A 27,116-nucleotide genomic window follows, 5' to 3' on the forward strand; every position below is an offset into this window, starting at 1 on the left:
AACAGAAGGGAGAGAAATCTGGATAAGCATTAGTTTAATTTGTTAATTTTCAGTTTAATTCTAATTATCCAGAAGAAATTGAAGTTGAAACTGCTTATTCAAATCACTTGGGCTGAGCAAGTGAAGCAAAATCTTTCAGCAGTTCTTATACTGTGTTCTGAAAACACTCTACTTTAAGGCAGCTATATTTTTTTATAACTACAAATTATCAACTTAAAGTCCCTGATTTTTGTACTAATAAAGGCATAATTACTTTTGCCATTCATTAAAATAATTTGCACATGCCAGACAAATGCAAATAAGAAACCTGTTATGATCCTAAACCAAATGCGAAGAACCACGCAGTGATGTACAGCTGAGTATTTCAGAGACCAACAAAAGTGTCTGGCAATTCTGTAGAACTAAATTCAAGAAAAATCACCCTTCTCCTCCCAAATCCACCTCAGCGGCAGGGGGAGAATTCATTCTCACGAAAGAATGACCTTGTGACCACGGCACAGCACTAAATCTTATCTTGTCCTATATTTGGCTTTGTAGGACTCCTTCTTATGATTTCTGGACAAGTCCTAATCTTGTGCATTTAATCACTATTACTGTTGAAAAGAGAATAAAGATCCTCACTGAAATATTTTTAGGCACTTCTAATTTAACAATTATTTGCAAAGTGCAAAAAGAAATCCTAAAAAGCAGGCTAATTTCCAACAAGGCAGGTAAAAACCCAGAGAGGTTCACAGATCTGTGAAGAACTTGAGACAGCCACCTTCACCCATCTGCCTGATTTCACACAATACTGCTCGTGTTCACTCTGATCCTGAAGTCTCTGGTGATCAAGGCTGCACAATTCCCGTGCAATCTTCTCTCTTTCATTCTTCTCCATCGCAGTGTCTTTCCTTTCCTTCTAACACAACAGACAAGGTTAGTCCCATTGCCGCTTCTGTTCTTCAGCAGCAGAAGGCACAGAAACCACTGCAAGAACTTTACACTTCCTGGGACAAACATCTCTCTTCAGTCCTATCACCTAGATTAAAAAAAACCCCAAAAACTCTCTCCTGCTCTGTTTCCTAGTAGGCTATTTTTTTTCCTGCATCTGTGATCATTCTTGCTGATTCCCTCTAGCTGTTCTGCCTTGGGCCACCCATTTCTTTGAACTCAAGTGTTCCAAATTACACACTGCTCCTGCTGAGGCTTCACTAATGCTAAATGCAGTGGAGGGATTGTTTTACATGCCTTGCACAGCATCTTCCACTTTATATGATCCCAGCATGGTATCCTGCCTCACTCTGTAAGGCTATTGATTCATGTTAAGGTTACCAGCCACACGTATTCTTCACATCTTTTCAGCAGGACTACTACTTTGAACGAACACTGCAGTCACATATGGCTTCTTAACATACACGGAAAATGTTGTGTTCTTTCACAGAGGGGAAACTAGACTTCAGAACTTATCTGAATTGCTGTTTTGAAGGCAAAAACACAAACAAAATGAAAATTATACCAGTCTATGTCTTCATGAGATGTGACAAAAAAAGTCATTCCTGCTGCTCAGAGCAAGTTATTGATAGGAGCAGGAAACGATTATTTATTTCATGTTTGTATACTAGATGTCTGGAAATAATAGGACATTGTCTCAATGCTCCAGGTAAAGTATTTTGGTGTTGGGCCCTCCTTTCACTAAACTCTACCTCACCAAAGCAGTGAGGAACAAACTGGGCATTTTTAGACAGCTTAGACACTGCAATTTTTGATACTTAATACTTTTAGCATCAAACTAGGTCTGCAGGAACTATTATTCCATATATGTTTTGCTCCTAGTCTGTTTCTGAAATCACCAGTTTTCAAAGACTGATTTTAAACACAGGTATCAGTGAGTAATCTAAACTCCTCTGGATTACCTATTATAGTATTCTAATGTGGATGCTACCTCCTCTCCACATGTTATTAACTTTTTGCAACATTTCTATGTATAATAATGAACAGACTCATACCCTTTACACCTCCTTTTTAATGCACCTTTTAATAAGGTTTTAGTATAATCCTAACCAATTTTCATTCGGATAATCCAATACTCAAGAGTTTGGCTCCTAAAACATTACTCAGTAGAGGATTCACAGTGATTGCTAGCCACTGCTATTTGTGCATCATTAATGTCTGTGCCACCAAATTACAGACCTGGCCGTGCCATCCATTTCTACCTGTGATGAGCCATGATAATTTATAAGAATGTAACACTGGTTTTCAATTTAAAAAAAACAGCAGTTTAACTTTAAAAGAACAATACTTAGCAAAGGGCTTTTATCCCTAAATTATTTTGCTTTTGCAACCATGATCTCAACAATGATTCTATTATGATTTATAGTGAACAACTTCTTTAGACTTCAAAGTATCATATCAAACAATATAGGAACAGATTTAAAAACACAACCCCACAATCATACAAAGCCATAACTGAACTTCTTCAACAGTATGTGAGCAAATGCCTGGGAAGCATGAAACATAAGATAGAAATCACTTGCTCTGAAGAAAAAAACAAACAAAAAGGTTTTGAAAGACAACTGCGAGGGCTTAACAAGTTGCAGCCTATTCAGAAGAGCACTTCCGTGGCATAATGGTAAAAATTGTAACATCCTGATGTGGTTTATCAGGTTAGGTCCTCCAACAAGAAAAGCTGTGCAGCAAAACCTACTAGCCCTTCAGCTTGGCTTGAATTCACACGCCATGTCAAGGTCTATGACTCACAAAAGATGCAATGTTAATGCTTCTTCTGGCACATCTCTAACAACCTTGTTGATCTGCAAGCAGTCATAACCTACATCAAAACATTTCCTTATTATCAAGGTGGGATGCTCCCTTATTGCATTCGCAGGGACTGGAACTGTCTTTTTGCAACATTTTATGGTTAGAAAAAATAATTGCATTTTCATTCCAAAATAATTCCATTTTCTTTCCACTTTGAACAAAATTGACTACTTCAATGCTAAATAGTACTTCAGCACAATAGCAGTGTCAGTATAACCTTATTCAAATGATAGTATCAGCACTTTTCTGAAGTTAACTTCTTTCCTTGAATTCAAAGATGTGCATTCACAATCAAGACAATTTTTGTTGCATCTACTAACTGATCAGGGCTTTAAAATATATTATAATCAAAAGACCAAGACAAACACTGTTGAAAACAATGGCCCCACAGAACGCAAGAATTAAATCTAAACATTAAAATATTCTTTTTGATTAGAAAACACAGGAATTGTAACAAGCACCGGAAAATTAAGAAAGCCTATTTTAATTTAATACTTCCTGCTAATTATCTTCTTATAAAGAACATCTCAGCACTCTTTAAAATAAATAAATTGAGCATCTAAATAAAATTCTCATTAAAACTAGGAGCTATTAAAATTACCAGCAACAGCCAAACAAAAACAAACCCCTGAATTATCAAAGCACACGTGTCCAAAAGTTTTAAAAGTACAGGAAGTATTTGGATAGGATAGAAAATAGAGGGATGCTGTATCTATGCCAATGGGGCCTTCTGCTAGTTACCATCAACCATATTTTATCTCTGTTTCAGCCTGATGAAAGCTGTTGGTCTATTATGTTTTTATGCTCTGAACACACTCCAAAAATTTCCTTTCACTGCTGTCTCTCAATTACTGCCAACTTGGGGCAATGTAACTTATTAAAGGCTTGCACACTGCCTAATACACAGACTTTTCTCACTTCCACTGGAACTGAATTCAAGCTGAATAAAAAAAATTAACTACACTTTCCAGGCCAACTCTTTCACTCCCTAAAAATGTACGTCGGGACAAGCTGCAGGGTGTGACTTTCTGTACTAAGCCTCCAAGCAAGGAAAGGTGAGTATCATAGGCAAAAATATTATTATAGCAGGAAAATCTACCATGTCCAATATCATTGACACATCATTCAAAAGTATAGTAACTAACTTAATTCATTAAAACGAACAGTCTTGAAGAAATAGATTTCCTGTGGGTTTTACTACAGCAGCAAGTACCCTGTCCAAAGGTTAGGATGACTCTGGATGCTGTGGGCACATCAGAGCAGGATCAAATGCAAGAGGAGAGCTCTGAAACTGGTTTTTAGGTACTATGTTATCCCATATATAATTCCACCTCCCTTTTAAATTCAAAGTTCTGCCTCACAAGTAAGGATTTTGAATGTGTAATAAAAACCCGAGTACCATTTTTGCTCAGTAGTTTTGTTGGCGCAGTTTCCGCAGGGTGACAGGCAGTACAGTACAGCAGTACTGTAATCTCATACATACCAAAACTTTCACACAAAGGCAGAAAATTGCCTTACTGTACTCTTTGGTTTGCATGCAGTTGTGCTAACCCTTGCCATTTCCTTTAAAAGCCCTATTTTGCTGTTATTTTTCATTTAAGTAATACTTCCATATCACCCTACTTGTACGGATTAATTGTCAACTCCTCCCTGTTCTGGATTAAGAAGAAGTACCAAAGGTGAAAAGCCCACATAATTTACTACTATGCACTTTCCAGTGGTTGCATGGGCTTTGCTTGTATTTACCTGTTAGAGCACTTTTGTGCACAGAACAAATACAGTATTTCAAACTATACCCCAAATACCTTGTTTTGTGTCACTCGTGCTCAGAGTAAGACAGATGAAGTCAGGAGTTCATAAAGAACAAGCTTTTACACGGGATAACTGTGTCCTATTCATAAGTTTATTTTAAAATAACTCCTCAGATAAGAATTACTCAAAGGCCTGTTTTCTTATCATCTTTTCCTCTACATCATGAATATAGATCATTCATACAGAACATAGCCTTTTCTTTGTACAGCAGACTGGAGTGAAAACACTTATTATGGCTATTTCCTGTATTTTGAACAATCCATACTCCTATCTTTCACAGTATTTTATACTGTGATAACTTTTCCACAACCTAACAAGGTATTTAGCAGTAAAAAATCCAACAAACTAAAGTGCAAACTGCATTTAAGTGTTTCCAAAATCATACCCTAGGGTTTTTACTAAATCCTACTGCAGGATTTTTCTTGACTAAACTTACTTTAAAGGTACATTTGTGATCAAAGAGATTCTGGTCCTCCATACTTCTCTCAGGTCAGAATCACAAGGTATGCTGGTATTTTTTCCACCCGACTAGTGCAGCTCATCACCTTTATGGCAGGAATTAGATCTGAAGTTTTAGCATGCCTTTCCTCTGTAGAACTCTTACCTCTATTTGTATTTACATATATGGATATGAGAGTTCCTGCAGTCAGTTTAGCGTAACTACTGCATGGCAATGCACTGAGATGACCGAGTTTGCCTTCAAACAGTGAAGGATTACTTACATTACTCTTTCCAGCACCAGAATCAGGTATCTGGCCATCTTGGAAAGCCAGCACATGAAAAAACAAGTTAGTAACAAAAGAACGAATTTATAGCTACAGAAAAGAAAGAAGTCTAATAGTCTGCCCATCAGCCGATATATTTTCATCCCCCAGTGTGCAATATATAGATATATGCAGATAGATATAAGTAATCATCTACAAATTATATTCCTCAATTTATTACTTAAATTACACCATTCTACTTCAGTTATCGATTTACTTAAATTACCTGGATTTTTAAAAAGTCAAAATATTTCTAAGCTTGGAAAAAGGCAACAGAAGTATTTCAGCATTTGGCCCTGGCTGAACTATCAATACATTTCTCCCAGAACACATGCCCTCCTCTATTTGACATTCGCTTTTCATGACATTGAAAGAAATGGTCTGTTTTGATACCACATCTTTTTACCAAAGGTACCTGAAAAATGATAACAGATACAAAGGTTACTTGAGGAAACCAGCAACGAACCAGCATGTCCAGGTAAGCTTTGTATCCTTAAGCAACCACACAGAATCAACAGACCAACATAAGCTTTTTTTTAAATTGTAAAACATGCAACACAACTTGCATTTTTTAAACTATTTTTTCCTAGAGACTGTAGAAGCCATGCTATCATTTTGCATATCTACAACTCTAAAGTACCACTTTGTTTCCAGTTTAGAAGTCAGTATGCAATATGAAGACACATGTATTTCTGGGGCTGTAATTAAATGTATATTCCACCAGACAAGGACAAACTTCCCAAAGGCACAGAAAAGGCCTGAATTGGTTTCACATCCTGTAAGGTAAAGATGCAAATGGTTATACAGATCAGTTCTGAAACATTCTATTTGAAGGGCTCCAGGGGAATGAGGAGAAAAGGAAACAAAACCAGTTCTGTTCACATTTACAGCATTTGTAGCCATACAAAGAAAACCTCCAAGTTACTTTTGGATTCAAAATCCGAGTTTCCCTTTTGCAACAGTTTTCACTGCCTGTTAACTGGTCCAAGATTGCCGGTTAAAATTATTCCATGTTACAACGATGTAGAAATGTCAGGAAAAAAAGTCTGCTTCCATTGCTTCTTGTGTCTGACAGTTCTGCAGCAGATAAGGCAAAAATATCTCACTAAAACATCAATAATCATGTAATGCAATTTCATGCCTACAAATTCTCATCTGTGTTGCACTTGTCTGCCCCTAACATATCTGGTGGTACTTCAATAAGCAGTCTTACTTTTTCCATTTATTTTCTGCACCTTGTACTTCTTTCATTTAGAAGTCTACAATGATTTCAGAATGCCAGTTTCAGAAACTTTACCTGCACTTCCTCTAGGCAATAACAGTGTCTGAGTACTTGTGCCTAAGTTTGGTCATATTATTGGCTTGGTAAATTAGCAAAGCTCCCCTTATAATACATATATTGGTTCACCTTGACTTTCCCTTTAAACTTTGGACAGAGATTGTATTTACTCTAGTTTCAAAACAAGATATATTCATTAATAGAGGAAAAAAATTGTCATCAGTATTACTGCCAGTTTTAAACATGAAGGTTGTGAGACTACACAGGATTAATTATTTTGAGAATTGTTTATGGAAAAGAAATACTGAACTAAAAAGAAGAAAAACTAAATTTAGGTTCCACCAGACAAAAGATAAGTGAGTACCCCAGACACACTGATATAGTCAGACCTTTTGGAAACACCTACCAAAGATAATGAAAGGCTACAAAAAAATTACAGATAGGGTTGGGCTTGACAATCAAGCAAATGGGGCTTTAAATAAAGGCAGCAGTCTGAGACACAGATTTGAAAATCCTGAACCTGGAATAGATATTTCTGACCTTTCCTTTCACCCCTAGTTTCATTTATATCAAGAAAATAAATGAGCTTTTCACTTGCAATCAAAAAAATATCCATCAAATCTTCCCCTATTTAGCACTCCATCTTGTTACAAATTGGAATCTAAATTTATGTGGTAAAAGATTATCAAATACCTTTTAGGACTGATTTAGCATTTTTGCTAAACACCAGTTCTTGGATAAAAATTTTTAAGTGTTATCTGTTGATCTCACAGGCTGCATAAATCTTGGGAGTCTGTACTATTCTTTTACAACCCTTACTTAAAACTTGTTAAATGGCCTTACATTTTCTTATAAGTCCTAAGATTACAGATGATCAAACTGTAAAAAGCTATGAAAGATTACATTCAGATTCAAAAATTGCTTGAAGGGACACAGCCTGTGAATTAAAAAACATAAAATCTTTTTACTTTCTTTAAAGATTGCCGATTTCCAAAATCATCAGGAAGTCTTGCAGCGAAGGCCCAAATACAACTGGAAGAATAGACTGAGAATTTTAATTTATATTTTCCATTTGATGTCAGTACTTAGCACCTTCAGCACAGAATAAAAGATATAGGGCTAATCCAAGAGAGGTCTAAAAATACAAATCTCTGTAAAATTTTAATCCTATAGAATTGACAATTTTTTAATATCTTAATGCTTGGGTATCTCTTTCTAGAGATATTGCCATGACACAAATGTTTCATACCAAAGTCTGTAACAACTGATGATCCAGTAGAAGTATATCTTTCATTTTTTGACCACACAGCTTCTAAAAAGATTTTCAGGAATACATCACCTTTTCCCTCAGGAAAAGAAAATGGTACCATGTCATAACTCTCATCATACTGCAGTCAAGATACATTGCAAAAATGTCCTGCTGCAGTTCAAAGATTGGATATTTCACTGCTTCCTTCACATTGTTCCTTATTCCTTAGGAGCTATTTGATCTTTCATATTCATCTCACACCTGCTCCCACATAGGCACCCCTTGCACCTGGCATCTCTTGATTCATCATGAGCTGGATTTTAGACTTTGAAAGAGCATTAATTGAATTTTTCAAGACAAATCAAACGGTGAAGATACAATACATTCACAGAATGGCTGAGGCTGGAAGGCATCGCTGGAAATCATCTGCCAGCTTGCTGAGGGTGTGCTCTGTCCCATTGTTCAGGTTACCAATGGTGATGTTAAAACAGCACTTAACTCAGAATCAGCCCTTGGGACACTCCACCAGTGAATGGCGACCAGCTTAACCTTCTGGCACTGATCAGAATCCTTTTAGCTCTTCAACTCATCCAGTTGTCGATCCCCTTCACTGTGCACTTCCTGGTGTGTACTTCATTAGCTTGTCTACAAGGATGGATGGGATGCAGAGTTGAAAGCCTTACTAAAGCAGGTAACATCAACTGCTGTTGTCCCATCCATCGCACCAGCCTTTGAAGGCTTTCAGGCTGGCCAAGCACAATATTCCCTTCATAAAAATCCATGCTGACTACTCTCAATCACCTTGGTATCTTCCAAATGTTTGAAAATGTCTTCCAGGAGGATGTGATCCATCACCTTTCCAGTGATCGAGGTGAGAGTAACTGGAATGTAATTTCCCAGACTCTCCTTGAAGGCTGGAGTGACATTTGCTTTCTTCCCCTCAGGAACGTCCCCTGATGGCTATGACCTTTCAAAGAGTGGTCTCCGAATTATTTGCATACATAAATATGAAGCACATGATTTTATATATCTCTACAAGCTTCTCTATGGTGAACTCAAAGATCTCTCCCTGCTTTTCTAACTAGAAGGCTGGTAGCACTGCAACAATATGCTCTATTTCTACCTTTAAATCTGCATTTGTACAAAATTGACAGACATTACCCAGTCAAAAGTTTGATCTAACAGGCTGTTTTCTTCAGGTTTTTTTGGCTATTGTTTGTTTTTTTTATCACTGCTATGAGCACCACCTACTAAAATTTTGCAGTCTCTTTTGATCACGTCTACATTTTCATTACTTACTGGTTTGAAAGTTTAATCTAGTACACTAAGAAAGTGCTCAGAAAGGCAGGCAAGGGAGTAGTCATGCTCCCTGTAAATAGAAACATTAAGAAACACTAAATAGTATTATTTTTAGCTATGGAATATTTAGAACTATAGTACAGTACAACTCACAGGAAAGCATGTAATTATAAGCATATGCAAGAAAATAAAGTTCTGCCAGACACACTGTTCTTTTGTGATCTCATTAAAGTACACACCTAATGAAAAACACCTTGGAAACAAAAATCTTGGGAAATGGAACAGCTGACAACCAGAAGAGTGATTGGGTTTGGAATGCTGGGGGTTTTTTTTCCTCCTCTGAAAGCAAATCATCAGCAAGCCATTATAATACTTTTTGGGAAATAACACCTATCACTTGTTGATCTACTTGAAGTACAAAATCACCCTGAATTTTAAAGCTGCAAACTTATTTCTAGTAATGTGCACTACTACTACTTTCTTCTTTTCAAGGATTTAGGTTCACTCCTTCAAATGACCACAGCTTTGGAAGCTTTACACAAAGACAAAAGGGCATTCCTGTATTTCTGAAGTAATCCTTAAATATTGACAGGGAGACATCCTTGGATTCTGAAGTTCTAATGAGGAACATGGTTAATTGCCAAGGTAAAAGTTCCATATATTTAACTTTGCCTAAAGCACACATTTAATTGATTCACTTAACAGAGCCTGGAGAGTTACTAAGATCCTGTCTACAAAAAAAGACTCTTGCCGTGGCTTTTCCTCATTCATTGTTAAAAGAACATCTTTAATGTTCTCACTAATCCCAAAGCTGGTAGCAGGCATCCTTGGGAAGAGCCCAGATCTCAGAAAGCCATGTGCCAACTGTATTAAAGCCTGACTGCCTCAAAGCTTATTAAAAGCCAGTGCTCGTCCCAGAGCAGCCCTTTAGCTGAGCTGTACACCAGAAGCGCCTTCACCAGACTGCGCTGGCACCAGTGCCAGTCTGCAAATGCTCACAAACACAGTGACACAATCCCAGACTAACTAGGACACGGATGTTATTGACAAAGGCTAGGAGACAGTTAATTCCTTTGGCAAGAGATAGGAGGAGGAGAATGGGAAGCAGAAGCCCAGCACTCTGTTCCCCACTTCCATACCTCACTTGCCAAGTGTCAATTCATATGTTCAACACCCACTCACGCCATGCACAAAGAAATGGGCCTGGGAATGTAGTCTGAAGATTTAGGAACAAAAATAATTTTATACTAGTGTCCCAGCTGCAGTACAACAAGACATATGAGATTTCCTCTAAGTTTTTTTGTTTGGGTTTTTTTGGGGGTAGCAGTGGTATGCTTTTAAGCACTGCTGCACCATGGAAGTATTTTAAATAGTTTTGATGCCAACTCCATTATTAATGTAAATTGCAGACTAACTTTCTTACTGTCACCACACAGAAGCTGTGGAGGGGTGCTCATCTCTTACCTGAGACTGGATCCTGACTGTGTAGACAGGACTACTACCAAAAAAATTAAATAGAAATGCACTTCCAAACGCTAACAGGCATGGCTTAAAAGTTACTGTACCATGCAAAGGCACCTCTATTTTAAGCCCGTTACTTGAAAAAACATGCTGCAAAGTGCATCCTGTCTTTTCCCTTGCTGTTGAGGTTGCATATTGATGAAAACAGATCTATGGCAAATCTTCTGCTTATGCTTATTTTTAGTGTGGAATAAGAACCTTGAGTAAAGGAGGAAGTCCAATAGCTGCATATTATAAAGTGGAAAAAAATACTCAGAAAAAAAGTCAGCAAAATGCAGTATGTTTCAAGCATGCTTGATAACTAAATTCAAAATATTATTAAAACTATAATTGATGCATTTTACAGTAATTATATGAAGTGTTCTTATTTCCTTCCTGCTATAGTCAGAGTATGAATAAACAATCTGCTTTCAATTGCTCTCAGCCATGAAATTTTAAAAAGCTGAAGAATACGCAAGTCAAATAAGAAATTTTAAAACGGCTGGCATTTATTTGTTGAAAACTTTAACTGGTATGTTTCAAAGACTTATGGAAAAGCCAACTACTCAAGCACAGTAGTATTCAAGGCAGTATTCAAAGGTAAATACAATCAACATCTCCCTTGCTCTGATGGAAACGGTGAATTGGCTTTCATGTACCCAGTGAAAGAAAAACAAACAGAGTCAAGTATTTAAGTTACTGAGAAGATTTGCACACATTTCCTTTGTAAAAGACTCACCATGACTACAAAACCCACAACAGACAATTATTGTCTTCCAACAGATTTTACTGTTTCATACAGAATACAGTCACTTTATACAAACCTTACATGAGTTGAGATTCCTTGATTCCAACATTGTGAAGACAAATTTCAGTCTAAGTTAATGTGATTTTAATAGCCACCAAATTTTACTGCCTGGCTTGTAGATGCTAACAGGAAAGGAGTTGCTTTATGACATATTTTGTTTCTGGTTAGAGAAGTCAAAATCCTAAAAAACCTCCAAAAAACTACCTACGTGAAAGCTAACTTCACTAAGACATCTTAAAAAAAAAAAACACCAAAAAAACCCCAACAGGAAACCAACCCAAACCCATAAAACTGCACTTAGATGGAAGATAATTATACAGATAATTCATACCCATTTTAAAAAATCCTTATCCTATGAGAGAATAACAGATTTTTCTGCCGAGTACTATACTCTTTAGCTTCCTACCACCCCCAAGCACCATCACTCTTATAATAGTGTATGACATGAAAGCAAGCATGTTACTTAAGCAGCTTTGTGGGTGTATCTAAATCCAGGAAAACATAAAACATCTAGAAACTACAGCAATACCTATCATTTTAAAGGCACAGTAGGAAAAACATAGTAAATCTGTCCAGCCATCCAATCTGGAGTTAAAACTGGTGATTTAACACTGATATTCCTGACGAAAAACGTTACAGGTATCCTGGAATAGAAAATCACATCTAAGCATTAATGTCAGTTATTCTGCTTTGAATCAGAATACATGTGTTAGTGGAGTCCCAATTCTCAAGCTTAACACATAGGCCCCTCCCTTCCCAAGACAAAACACTAAGTAGAATCCCTTCTGTTTCTCAGGTTATTTCCAGACCCTGATAAAAGAAAGCAAGCATTGGCAGGTACAATTCTGTCATTTGGTCTGCATGAAACATGTGCCTTCTGAATTCAGCTCAAACTGGACATTTCAAAATAACAAGTCTGAAGGTTTGCATGGACAAGGTGGCACAGGCAGCCCCTGTACTGCTCTTACAGGATTCTCACCGACACAGCTTGACAAGGTTCCGGTGGAAAGACCTCTCATTCTCTGCCTCAAGCTTTTGGTCTCTTCCTCAGATTATCAAAAGATAGCCAATTGTGATGGGTGGATTATCTGCTGGAAGAAAACTTCATGCTGAACTGAGACCACCAACTCATTTCAGAGAAAATAAGATGGCAGTAGTTTTTTTTGCAGTTGCCAACTTAAACTGTATTTGAGCTACAGACCTAGATGTGAAAGGCTCTGTAATAAATTACCAATCTCCTGAGCCATCCAGTTAACAACATGCACGATTTTCTTTTAAGTGTAATTTTAAGTTCATAAATTTTCCAAAACTGTAGAAAGTAAAACATCAGAAAAATTTAGATGCTTGATGACAAATCATTTGCTTCCTGTATGCCTCTTAAAAATATAACAAAGTTGTCTAAGTAGTAACATGCACTATGTATTTTTATATTATGTTTAGCTCCAGTACTTCATGAGTCATGACAAAGCCACCAGAATCTTTTTGATTTTTTTCCCCTCAGCGCTGAGGCTTTGGTTCTATTTCTAAAACCAGGAGCAAATTAAAACCATCCATAAAATCACTGCAATAAAGCAAAGTTTCCTTGCATTTCAGTTCTGAAAATGCTATTTATCAGAGGTATACCTTTTTCCTTCAGTTTACATGGAGACACTGGCATTCTGTAAAAGCACTTATCAGGCATGAAAATAGATGACAAATAAGTAGTCCTTGACCACATTTCCAGGAACACTATTAAAGCTATTTCAAAGATAAAAGGTGACTCTGGAGGAGCAGTAAAGAAGCCAGACTTATTTCACCAAACATGGAATATCATTGGTAATACTGACTCATAGGAATGAAAGGTCATAGGAATGATACCTCTAATCACTGAAATTTCACTCGTGCATGAGAATATTGTACATAGGCGGTACACTCAGAAGTAAATTGAAAAAAAGAATGCTATCCAAGAATAGGAACTACAGACAAGTGGATCAAGGAAACTAGCCAATTTCAAGACAACAGACAAAAAAGACCACTTAGCTGTGGGCATATTTTGAAGGAAAATATATAAGAATTGGTGAGATTCACCAGTTGAAAAGAATTTGCTGGTTAAAGACACTAACCCAGGTTAAAAATGTTTTCCTTATATTGTAGTTTGGATAAACATTCGTTTACTTGCAGAAATCATCTTAAGTTGTCATGGCTATACTGCTGGTAGATTATAAACATTAGGAGAAAATCAGGGCTTTCAAAAGTTACTTTCCGACGTTAAACTGATAATTTCAGAAAAAACCTTTTTTCAGCCATTCTTACAGCCAATCATTTTCCCCCACCTATACCAAAGCTGTATTTAGTTATTTATCTTGCCTGCAGTGACACTACTAGAGGCATTTTCCGTACCTCAATGTGCCTGTTATTTAAATGAACCCATTTAAAATAGTTTATTTAGAAAATCAAAAAACAAAACCAGCCATCTGATACACCTGCTCTCATAAGCATATCAGATCACAGCCAGCTTATAAACTTCACTCTACTAATCAAGGCTGTCTTACTGCAGTATAAAAATATGTATTAGTACATGCTCTTAGCACAAAGATTTTTGCTTCCCAGTGGTTTTCCATTAAAAAAAAAACAACAATCCTTGCCCTCAATCATCATCCCAGTGCTAAAAACCCATTGCAGATCCACTTACCAAATCCCTGTGTAACACCCAGTTAGCATGCAGGTAGTGAATACCATCTAGGATCTGATACAACAGTGACTTCACCATTCCCCGAGGTAACTGAACTGGTTTCTTGTTTGCTTTAGAAGCCCTGTGAAACTTGATTATATGCTGTAAAGAGGAAAAAAGAAATGAAAATAAAAGAAGTGCAATGTTTACACAACAAGATTGCCATCAACTCCTTACACAGACTTCTTCAGGTTTTTTCAACCTTTCACGATTTGTTTTCCAAACTAAAAAAATTAATACTGTACTAGGCAAAGTGATCACTGTCCCAAAGCAATCTCTCAAAAATTAAATTGGTAGTTTTATCCCAGCAGACAGCTAAGCCCTGCAAAGTATGAAGAATACAAAACCAATGTGACCATCAACACAAATTTCCTTGTAGATCACTGATCTTGAAAGTTTTAGAGGCATTTTCATTTGGGGAGTCTTTTTGTTAAGACAGGCTGATATCCTGTACATCACAGAATTACAAGTGTATTACCTCCTACATTATTTCACTTTTAGGTCTTCTCCTACAGTAATAATGACTGTAACATTCGAGACCTAATGCCAAGCAGAAATTTTTGCAAACTGTATTAGGAATGCTATACATTTAAATCAGAAGCCCAGATTTATTCCTTCTTTATTTACTATACCCTTACAGCACAGTACTCTCAAAACAGAAGCTGTTGACAGATCAAGTCTACAAATCTATCCATCTGAAAGTAAGCCACCAAGTCAGACACAGAAAAAGAACCTTTAGCAATTCTAAGTTTATACACAAGCAATGATGTCTGGCACCAAGGAGGAGCCCAAAAGGACGCGTTGTCTTAGCACTCAAGTCCCAGGTGTCACTAAGTTCAACAGCAAGGTGCGCCACAGTCATGGTAACCATTTCCAGGTTTGCTTCCTTCAAACAGCCCAGATCTTGTCTACCAAAACCTGGCACCAAACTTCTATCATGTGCTCTTCCTACGTTCATGACCCCTCATATTCCAGGTGCCAGCTAAGTAACCCAACTACCTAACACCCTTTGGCAAACTGCCTTTCCTCTCCTGCTGCAGCCCAGCTCCATACAGCCTGCCCTCCTTTGCTTCAGGCAGCAAGCTTGGCTTTCCTGTGAGCAACAGGCACATTTCTGCCCTGACAATGGTAAAAATGGAGATGCACAGAGCAAAGAAGCATTGATGAAAAGGTGATAGTCCCTGCACCATCAGCCAAGCACCACACGCACAAGCATCCCTCAGCCTGAGCCACATGCTTCACCTCCTCTCACCTCCCACTTCCACCAACTCCAAAACAAGTGTTATTTTCACACAGTGGACAGAGAGAAGTGAATCTTCAGAGACAGATAGAAAAACAGATGGTTGTCCTAGACTTTTTTTTGTTCCTGCTCTAATACACTCTGTATTATCTGGCCCTTTCCCAGTCTTACTTGAGACCTGCTGTGCTAAACACAGAGCTGGAGCACTTGATCCATAGCTGGCTCTCTGGGGCACACAGGAAGCCCAGTTACAGCAACTAAGTCTCTCACATCCCAATACAGTGAACATCCAGGAGCTGGTACAGCTGGGGAATTCTGAAGTTCATACAGGTATATGCATGTAAGCATAAAGGTCAAAATTGAGGGTCATTCCTAAGTTACTTATGTACAAACCAGTGTTTCATTAACAAAAACGCTTCTGTGGTGATTTAGGTTAAGTACAAAGCAATGCAGAAATGTATAAATACAAACAAGGACAAGTCATAGTCAATCATCCTAACAAATATGAAGCCTTGTAGCACATTTTGAAACAAAAAACCCCTCAGACCTTCTTAAACCTCTGTAGCTTAGCATATCATTAATATGGGGGAGCAGTGAGAAGAGGAGTGCTCTTAAGTTTTCCCTCATACTAAAATGAAAACAAAACAAAACAACTTCACTCCCTCAAGATGTTGTTTCTGTTTATCAGCCTTTAGAATGTCTCAACATTGCAGCTGTTGGTAACTTTTTAATCTCCAATTTTATTTTGGTAACAAAACCTCAATACCAAGTATCAGAACTTCCAAGATATTTAACTGTAAGAAAATATCTCTCATTTAGCTTAACAGAAAGAAAACTGACACACTAGGGTTTTAGGCAAATGCTACAGAATAATTCCCAACTACAAGGAACACCATTTTCCAAAGAAATTAGTTTTACTTTGGTTTGTGCTAAGTGACATGCTGATGAAAAAACAACTCATGACTCATACTGTGCAATTCTCACATGTACACATTCATAAAAATTTCCACCGTGTTCTAAATTGTTTCTGTTGCATTCTTGGATGCAAATCTTAGCATCTTTTAAGATTAGTATTTGTAGCATTGAGGGCAATGCTCCAAATCTGTGTCAGCATTAATTTGAGGCACACACACCTTTTTTCAGGGAGGTCAAGGCTACATAATATTTTTCAGTTTTTACCATGTTACTTTATTTTTTCAAGCATTCCAAATGGATATTAAGCTTACAAATATTCGAGTTAACACAGGAATACAGTATATATCTTAAAACAAATTTACTTTGCCTGCAAGAGGTTTGTATTTTAAAGCTGTATCTTGCAATTAGGAATAAATAGCTTTCCTCCCAAATACACGGAATTTCTGCAGACGAGTTGAGTAAAAATTCTTCCCACTGAAATATATGAATTAAATATACAGTGTCACTACTCTCATTTCATGCATGCATGGATGATAATGCAACTAAAACTCTGAACTGTCCTATTCAGAAAATAAGTTTGTCACTTTTCAAAGGCAATTCACTTGCATAATCAATTACATCTTCCTGCACCCTACTGTAGCTGTAATGGGGGTTTATATCTACATTTAAGTAGACTTCTAGCTACTGAGAGCTCATTTTTGCAGATTTGTATCTTTTTCAAGAGATCACAGGTTAGCTGTCCATTGCTTTTCCTTTAGTACTGAAAATGCTTCCAACAAACATGTAGGAAATAGCTATACTGTGTTTTAAAAATGATGTGTCTCCCCTGACCTCGTCCCTTTGCTGCAACTAAAACTCTAAGCCTGGTACCTACAAACAATTCACCTTACCCAGAGGTCATGCTCAGCGTAGTCAAAGAGAAGCCACACTTTCCTATCAGCATGAGAAAGGAACACCTTTTGCAGAGAAATGACATTTGGATGCTTGAGCTCCCGCAGCAACTGCAAAAGAAAAAGTCCACAACAGTTACATCCATACATCCAGAGCTGGGATACTTACAACACAAGCAACAAAAGTTGAAATCTGCAAGCCATAGAAACCCGCATTTTTTCATGAAAGAACCAGTCATTAGTTTCAAACCAAACCTGAAAGTGGGTCATAACCCCCTCACGGCATTCACTTCCTACTCATGTTCTAAAAGCTGAAGTCTATGTAAAACCTCACTATTATCCAGGACCAAGATGACTCTGCAAACAGCCAGCTGTGGCATCTGCCCTTTCACATAGGCTGTAATCTTCAACAGTCCCATTTGGAGTACTCCATTTTCTCCTCACTCCCAATTACTGCAGTCATTTGAGACTGAATGGGATGGCTCATGTACAGCTGTCAATGCAGTCAGCTAAACCAAGGTGTGGGTTTGTAAGGTGGGCTCTGCTGATCTACAAGGTCACAACTCTATACAGAAGAGGGTCCAGATTTTTGGCACAACATAGATTACAGCAGTTAGTACATTCATAGAAGCCACCCGCAGAAAAACACCCACTTCAAGAGAAAACTATTCTGGATGCATAAAGGCTGGTGAAAGGTAACCTGGTACAGAGCTCTTGAGCTGAAACAAATCAGGCTTCTAACAGCGGAGACAGCCCCGGCAAAGGGACACACCTAGAACTTCTTTCAGCAGCAGTGAGCCACTAAACCAGCTCAGCTGCTCCAGAAACTATAGTTGACCCCACCAAAAGGAGAACAGATGAGATACAGCACAACAACTGAATACAGACAGCATCAGTCTATTTGAGCTTTACTGGTCATGTTACAATCATACTGTAGTCACTCCCTTGCTAAGGAAGAAACAAAAGCTTTGTCTAAGCAAACTTGTGACTACCCAAAACTAGTCAAATGCTTGCCAGTTCAGTGTGCCAAAAATGATGACTTTTATTAAAATGATTTTTATTAAATGAATGGTTAGGGCTTTTTCTTTTTTTGAAAAAAGCCAAGGGAAAATTAAAGGACTCTTTGAATACAGAACTTACTTCTGAAACAATCTATTTTCAATAAAATATAATTTTTCCACTACACAACAGAGGAAACAAAAAAAAATCATTCCTTTCTATTGATACTATTGATACCTTTGTCATATGTGCTAAAATTTTACTGCTACTGAGACAGTAAAATGGAAGCGCATATCTGTGTTCGTTTCCTTCTCTCCTATTTCATTTGAGACAGACTCGCATTATGACTCACTGACCAGTCAGTGAGGCATTTCTTGAGTAAAAAACCTATAGCTCACAGAGCTTTTACCTTAAGTATGAGCCCAAACAGGGACACAGTGTAGAGGAGACAAAACAATAGAAATCAGTGCAGAAGGCCATAGAGTTTGAGCCTAGTAAAACTAAGATTTGTAAAAGCAGCACATCGAGGCACTTTAAGGCAGGATCCACAAGAAGTATGGAATTCTTTAAATGCCTGTAATTCCTACAAAGCATAAGATCAACATGGGAAAAACCAAGAAATGCTTATTTGCACTTTTTTATCAATTACAGGTGGGGACAGCCTGTGGTAATTTAACCACAGCCAGCAGCTAAACTCCACAGAGCCACTTGCTCATCTCTCTCAGGAAGCCATGAATGGAAGAACAAAAAAGCCAGAAAATTTGTGAGTGAGGTAAGACAGTTTAGTAAGTGAAGGAAAGAGGAATTAAACATCACACCCACAACAAAACAAGAGAAGCAGTGCAAAGGCAATCACATATAACTTCCCACAAGAAGACTGATGCCCAGCCAGTCTCCAAACAAAGGCCACCTCTCCAAAGGGAAGAGGGGCAGGGGTGGGAAACGGAGAAAGCCTGAACACTGTCAGCAATAGCCAAAGCACTGGTGGCTTATCAACACTGCTTTAGTCACAAATTCAACACACTCCATCATACAGGCTGATGTGGAGATTAACTGCATGCCAGACAGGCACAGCACAGCATCAAAGACCAGCCCCTCTGTTGCAGGGTTTAAACTATTTTTCTATAAGGACTGGCACAATGTTTCTTTAATCAGCAAAAATTCACACATTAAACTTATGCTAAAGCTTTTAATAACCTCTACGAGAAGATTACATGACATTACAGCAACTATGTGTCCATACCAAAATATTGTATTTCCTGTGGTCTGATGGACACATCTGTACCAGATAAAACAAACTATTCCTTAATGAGAGACACAGATACTAGTCAGAGCTCTAAAAAATAATGTAATGCTCCTTTTTGTCCTTTCTGATCCCATTTTAAGTCTGTCCTACTCCTTATTCCCCAGGTAGCAGCTGTCACCTACTAAAAAAATCCAACCTCTTCACATCAAACGTGATTCAGCTTGGAGAACACACAGAGAACTACTACCAAAGCTGGACACAAATATGAGAAACTTTAAGTAATGCAGCAGAAGGATTCCCTGTCTGTATAGCAAGGCAACATAGACAGAATTCTCCTTTGTTTGTTCTAGAGGCAGTCAATACCGCAGACTTTGAGATTCACAGCATTCCTTGCTTTTTTCCTCCCCCATCCACCTTGATCACTCCCCTTCCTGCCTTTTATTTTTCCTCTAAACACCCCAGCAGTCCACTCAAATACCCCAAAACCCCACTATCCTCCTCAAAAATCCACAGCAACCTGCCTTCCTTCTCATCAGTTACAACGTCCCAGCTGACACTCGCCAAGAACACACCTGAGAAGTTCCTTTTGCAGCCCATCACCATTGTGTTAGGAGTTCTGGCCTTTGTTACTGCCACTGACAGCAGCTGTTACTGTCTGCACATCCGTGTACTCAGTTTATCATTCTTGCTAGTTTCTGCCTTTGCCTTTTGTGCTGAATAGCTGTTAAATCCACATTTTTTCAGTCTGCTTAAAAAACCTGATGGGTTCAGTCAAAGCCAGACAGCCACAAGCAACCCAGTGAATAAGACGGCTAACATACATCAGTAAAACCATCAGAATAAGGAAATGATTGCTGCAGTGGTGACAGATGATTCCTGAATCACTGTCTTGGAAAGGCTGAAACACAGTGACAAATGCAAACTCTGTCTGAAGTATCTGAAAGAGCTCATGCAGATGATAACGCATCACATGGGCTGTAAAGAGCATTTTCAGCAACCTCAGTCTCCACGAACCAGGCCTCTCTAGCCCATAAACCACATGCCTTTCCTACCAGATGACTTGACTTGTGTCCAGCAGCTGACAGAGTTCAAAGAAAGACAGTTCAGACAAAGTAGACTGCAAGAAACATGCTTTGAGTATCAGTATGATGTCTACTAATGATAAAGGCTGTTTTTTGGCCTAATGACTGTTACCTAACTGCTTCTGTCTATTCTAGTTCAGTTCTGTAGAACACAAAGAGAAAGCAGACAAAAATGATGTGTTTGGCTCTTAGTAAACTGCCTTCCTTTTCATTTGCATATAACATGATGATTCAAATCTATTTCCTCAACCAAATCTATTTCCTAACATCAGTTAGTCTGGGTACCACCTCATAAAGAAAGGAGATCCAACAGACCTTCAAAGAAACAGAAATCAGCAAATGACGAAAATGCCAATATATCTGTTTTGACTTGAGGGTTAGAAGCCCATTTTGCCCCTGGCTGGTCTTGCCCTTGCTTTCATATTGTTCGAGATCCAGCAAGGGAAACAGCATCCCTGTGTGCAGGTCCTGGGCTCACACTAAGGTCCCTCCATCTCCCTCTTGAAATGAAGAAATGCTCATTCTACAGCCATGGGGTAGCTGAGGGACAGTAAATCAAAGCATCCCAATGATTCATAAAATTGTTAAATTGTTTCATGAACAAGGACAAAGTGAAGTAAAACAGGATGTTATTAAATAATCAACAGCAGCACTAAAGGAATCAGGAAAACTGCAGCATGACTAAGGCCAATCTTTTCTTGCACTAACAACAATTATCTTTCACATAAAATATGAGCTGGAGTCAGCACAATTTTTTATGAACACGACCTGCTTCCTCCGGTGATATTCCCACATTTCCTGTAAAGCTCTCCACCACAACACTTCTCATGAGCCCAGACACCACACTCCTCATGTAAGTGAGGATTTCTAGCTCTACTGCAAATGCCATTTCACCCCCGCCCTTGATGCTTGATAATCTTTGTGGTCCGCGGGGAATGTTAACCTGCAAGATGTAGCCCTGCAATACTACCATGCATACTTCTGTAATTCAAGTTGCACAGGGGACGTTAAGATCAGTTAGTTATCAGGAAAACTTACTTCACCAAAATGCTTGTTAAGCACTGGAACAGGATGCCCAGGGAAATGGTTGTGCTGCCATCTCTGGAGGTTTAAAAGACACACAGATGTGCTGTTACTGAGGGACATGGCTTAGTGCTGGGTTAATGGGTGGACTTGATGATACACATCTTTCCAAACCCAAATGGTTCTAAAATCCTATAATGGAGCACAACTGTTAGAGCAATTTGCCAGGTAATCTGGCCTAGAAGGAGCTTCCCCTATGTCAGGACATTTGCTATTTTAGAAAAAGCAGCTTCTTCCTCTGACCGCCTTCCTTTGAGTGCCATGCAGCACGTTTCTCCCAAGCCTTAGGACAGTCAGAAAACTGGCTACACACAAAGCCATTGGCAGTATCAACCAAACATTCATTTAAGCAAAAGTCACTATTGCATTATCTGGCTAGTTTGATGGCATAAATTCAAACTCTGATTAGAGATGATGATTACCATCTCATGCTTCAAGAAGGCTCACATCAGTTTCACCAAGGGATCCAGCAACAGACATCATATATTAACAGTCATGCCATGGCCTTACAATGGAAAAATGGGTAAGCAGGGACTCGGAATACAAAGCAGATTGCAGTTGATGCAGAGAGGCAACTTTCAGACTGGAAGGCGAATGACAAATTTTACTCATCCTGTAACAAGTAAGGTGCCAGTGGAATTACTGCTACAACAGGTGAGTATAAGCAGCAATAAGACATTACCTGAAACACTATGCATAATTCTGGCCCATTCGGGGAAGATTAATTCCAACTGCAACAGGGCAAAGAAAGCCCAAGCCCACACCCAGAGGAAGGGAGAGCCTAATGCTCAAAGAAAACAAGCAAGCCAAGCCAAAATGCTTATAGCCTGCCAAAACAAAGCAGAGAAGAAACAGTCTCTATCTCTCCCTTTAAAATGAGAGCAGAAAAGAAGAGCTATTTTAACTGACAATATTATGATAAGTACAAATGGGTACAAATTAGTCATGATTAATTTTGGCTTAAAGGCTGAATAATGTTCATAGAGTCATTACTAGAATGAGATTCAGAAACTGCCTTCAGAGATCTCTTCTCCTTACAAGTTTAACTTGTAGCTTGCTAGATTTTTTAAGGTACCATTTGCTTGTCTGCAAGAGCAGGAGTAGAATATGACAACTCCAGAGATGTCACCCAATTCTAAGCCACAAAAATTTGTAAAAAAATTTCCAGCCACTATTCTTAGTTTCCTATGAAACAGTGGAGCTCTACTCAAGTACTTTAAACTTGTTATATAAACTAACCCCCCAATTTTAGTATACAACTGCTCAAATCCCAGGCTGGTTTAGCTGCTATGCAGCAGGTTCAAGATCTGTTCACTTCAGTGTAAATACAGTTTTAGTTTTACACTCTCACGAGTCAGACATTCCACAGTACTAAAAAAGAACAGAATACCTGCTGAAAGTACATGCTGTTTTCCTTTCAGAAGTGTTCAAATAAAAGCTTACAAAGGCATTGTAACTGCTCACTCTAAGAATTTATTATGAAGCTAACAACACATTTTCAAAGCTCCAGTTCTTCAGACAAAGCAACAATTTCACAAGGTTGTATATTTTATTCTTTTGATTTTTTTAAAGTCCTAAATGTGCAAAAAAGAAGACTGGCAACACAAAATGTCTAGAGGAAAAAAACCCCACGTTTCTTTTTAGCTTCCACAATTTCTAAAATAAATTAGTCTTATGTGATGTTACATGCAAGTCAATATTTATTAGCACCTTCTAATTCCAAACACATTTGAAGTATTAGAAGAGATGTTATTAAATGTTCTCTGAAAGTAAGGAGGTGGGTGAAGTACCCAGATGAGACAGGTACTGGATGTCAAGCTTGGACAAATTCTGCTGTTCACAGAAAACATTATGATTCCTAAGGATTCTAATTACATTTGGTCGGTATCTTTGTCCCACTGTCACAGAACTAAAAATAGTGCTACCCTCCCTTTAGACAAAATCTCTCAAGAATATTGTTTTCAGATCAGTAATGTAGCTTGTACTCAGTCACAATTTATATTTTACATACCATGTTAGTATTAAACTAAAGCATTTGAGAATCATTAAACATGCCAAAAAGAGTCAAATCAGACATCAAATTCCTCCGTACTTTGTCACCTTTCACTACATGGAAAGATTGCCAAGAAACCATAACATGCCCTCTGACGTGAGGAAGACATGCAGTCATCTAAGTGATTTCTGTGTTTGGTCTTTCTTGTGGGCAACTGTTAGCCTGGAAGGAACATGACAGCCCCCATAACCTGAGGAACCTACACCCAACTGTTGTTCATTGCCACACAGCTGGTTCAGAATCTCTTCAGGCAAGCTCACTGGGAGAGTTATTTGTTCCTTGCCAAGAGAAGGAAGGTGTTGAAGAGAGTAAATCCTGGTGTCACCCAGTTTCGGCTTCTGCCTCATGGGGTTCCTCTGGTTGCTGCAGAGATCACAGTCAGACTGGCTATGAAAGAGCCCTTACACCCTTCTTCCATCCCTTCCACTGGCAGAGGGAAGAGAGACCTGATAGCCACATGGTGACACACTGTTGTCACCCAGGGCACGGAAGGCCCAGTGTGTGAAAAGGACCAATTACTCTCCAGAGGAGCCTCCTCCACCAAGTTCAACTCAGGCAAGACCACTCACCAACAGCAGCTCCCTTCTTACTTGCCATGGGGGCCAGGCCTGCTGCTCTGCCTCTGTCTCTACCTCAGCCACCCTCCAGCCCAGCTGAAAGCCGTAAGGACAGTGCAGATACAGAGGTGAGCAGGCCTGCTGCAGAGCCTCTCCCTTTCACGTGAGTTATGTGAAGCACCAGCACATCCAAAGGATGGCTCAACTCTGCTTGCTCACTCCACAAACTAACAAAACTGCTCATTTGCCCTTCAGTGAAGATGAACATCCTACAGTCACATTTTCACTAGATCCAACACCGAGGACATCACCTTTTATGATAACAGCCTGCACTTGTTATAACGGGAAACATAAAATCCTAGGAATCCCTCCAAGGCAGACCTAAAGAGTGAAAACAACCAGAGAAGCCAGCTGCTTATTGTTCTGTAGTTTTCTGTTTCATCCCCAGCAGCCTCAAGGCTGTTCTAACTCGCACAAACTGGATATGGTGTTTAAAGGACACAACACAGACGGGAGACAGGCAGAGCACAGCACTGTCCACCCCAGATCTGCTTTGTCACATTCAGCATTTCCATCAACAAAAGCATCTGCTACCACAGCTAGCACTTCCTCTTCAGGGCCAAGTCAAAAATTAATGTTATTGGGTATTTCTGTTGACCTAACCAGGCACAAATAAACAGATTACATGGAAAATTGGTAAAAAGAAAAAACAACAAAGAAAACCAAAACAAAACCCTCACAGCTCCCTCAACTAAACAAAACGAAAAACAAACAAACAAAAATCCCAAACAAAACCTCAACCTAAGCAACTCCTCACTAGCCAAAGGAAGCACACGCAAGCAAAGTACTTGCAAACCTGCTAAAACTGAATGAAAAATGATAATCAACACAAAACATGTCAGCAAGTCACTTGGTTGCTTCAAAACCTAAGACTCCTGTATAGGAAGCTGCCCAAGCCAAAATCCTGAAGCTCTATTTAAAGCCTGGTTAACTGCTCCAGATTTCTACAGCCTTAAAGAATTCTCCTGCTTTGCGAACTGTGAAATAGCATTTGCAGCACTATTCCAGGTGGATACGGTTTAATGACTTTCTTCCACGTGATTAAATCAGAAGACAAGGAATCAATCATTTTGGCTTGCATAATCTGCATATTTTTATACAAATCTTCTCACCATTCTATCCCTCTGCTCTCCCACCTAACACAAATTCAACTCTTGGCATGCTGAATGTGCAGTTTTCAGTGCCTGCTTAAATCCTCAGAACTGAAACTGCAGATCACAAAACAGATACCCAGCACAGCAGGCAGTGCACAGATCTGCAGAGAACAAGATATGAGCAGCCAAACATTCAGTTAAAATTCTGAAAGAGGCAGGATTCACAAATGTTTACCACAGTAGATGAATGGGGCAACGATAAGGAAAAATACAACTCTTCAACTAGCTTGATATGAAACATACTGATTCAATTAGCACAGTAACTGTTAACTCCACCAAGTAAACAAATGGTTGAAGAAAATCAAAATTAAAATAACTGAAGAAAAAAACCCTGAACAAATAACTTATTTAAACTGAGTTATATACTGAGCTCATCCCATAACTGATTCGGCTGTCTGAAATCAGGTCTCTAACCTAGTTCCAACCTTTCCCTGCAACTGATGAATTTCAACAGTTACTTTATTTTTCTTACACAGTTCTTGAACTTAGGTGTCTGCATCAAACAGATGTCTTAAAAGAGTAAGTTATGGGCATTTTTAAATATAAAAGTTACTCAATAATCCAAAACTGAAGTAAATCATCATAAGACAAAAGCCATGGCAGAGCTGTAAAAACAAGAGTTTCACTGGGATTTATATCAAACTACATTCTTCCAAGATTGTCACAGAGTAGAATATACAAGCTTCAGCTCCCCAGAGAAACTGAAATGGGTACAGCTCAAAGGCAAATCAAATCATCCAAGTTCCTCTGAACACCACCATGTTCTTCAAATGCATTAATTTGGGTAGTCCAGAACACACTGTAACAAAGTCTGGCACACAGCCTTGACTTTTTAAGTACAAAACCAAATCATTTTATTAGTTATATGCACAGATGACAGGGTACAACACTGCTGACTAACTCAGTAGCACTTTCACACATTACATATACTCACATCACCAATATAAACACTATTATTATTATCATCAATTTGATTAATTTCCATATGATATTCGTTTTGCTTCTTTTACAATATTAATTGATAGAAGGGTGGAAAAAAGTCTATTTTAAACAGAATTAAAATAAACAACACCTTTCCAGGGGAAAAAAAATTCTCCTGTTCACTTCAAACAGCAACATCAAGAGAACGGCAAAACCAAATTCAAACCTCAAAGTCCATGGTGAATTATTAATTCAACTGCAGGAAAACTCAACCACAGTATTAGAAGTTTTAAGCCTGGAAGCATAACCAGAAGCAAAGCCAACTATAGCTCAAGAAATGCTGCTTCAGGTTTCTCTTCCTATCCCTACGCCTGCTTTTGGGCTCCACTCCCCTCTTTGCTCTCGATACCTGCTTTCTTGGCATCTTTGGTATTTGCACTATGTTCCCTCCTCCCCTCCCCAACCTTGTCCCACGTGGGTCCTGAGCTGTACTGCTGTTCTCTTCAAAAGGCGCATGCTGCAGCAGCTCAGAGCATGGAGGAAGCTCCCCTGCTGCTCGCTCCTTTTCCATCAATACTGGGGCCCAAGAGGAATGAGGCCAAATCCTTCCTGCCTGTCAGCCAAGTTAATGATTCTCGTAATACACAGAAATTGAGTTAGGGTCCTACACAGAGCAGAGACACTTCCCTAACACGGCCA

The 27,116-nt window shown here is 38.6% G+C and overlaps 1 protein-coding gene across 4 annotated transcripts in view; it reads right to left on the reverse strand.

Moving 5' to 3' along the window:
• Positions 1 to 27,116, reverse strand: part of CDK8 (cyclin dependent kinase 8) — a 75,153-nt gene that overhangs the window by 23,397 nt on the left and 24,640 nt on the right. For all 4 annotated transcript variants that reach the window (XM_042014163.1, XM_042014162.1, XM_042014161.1 and 1 more), the window contains exons 3-4: positions 17,263 to 17,373; positions 14,179 to 14,319 (exon numbers count right to left, since the gene is read on the reverse strand). In XM_042014163.1, the coding sequence (XP_041870097.1) occupies positions 14,179 to 14,319; positions 17,263 to 17,373 (252 nt within the window). The remainder of the gene's footprint in view (positions 1 to 14,178; positions 14,320 to 17,262; positions 17,374 to 27,116) is intronic.

The sequence above is a fragment of the Corvus kubaryi genome, unplaced genomic scaffold (genome assembly GCF_017639235.1).
Source record: "Corvus kubaryi isolate FWS band 111438036 unplaced genomic scaffold, C.kubaryi_AGA036_p1.0 split1-65, whole genome shotgun sequence".
Lineage (NCBI taxonomy): Eukaryota > Metazoa > Chordata > Aves > Passeriformes > Corvidae > Corvus > Corvus kubaryi.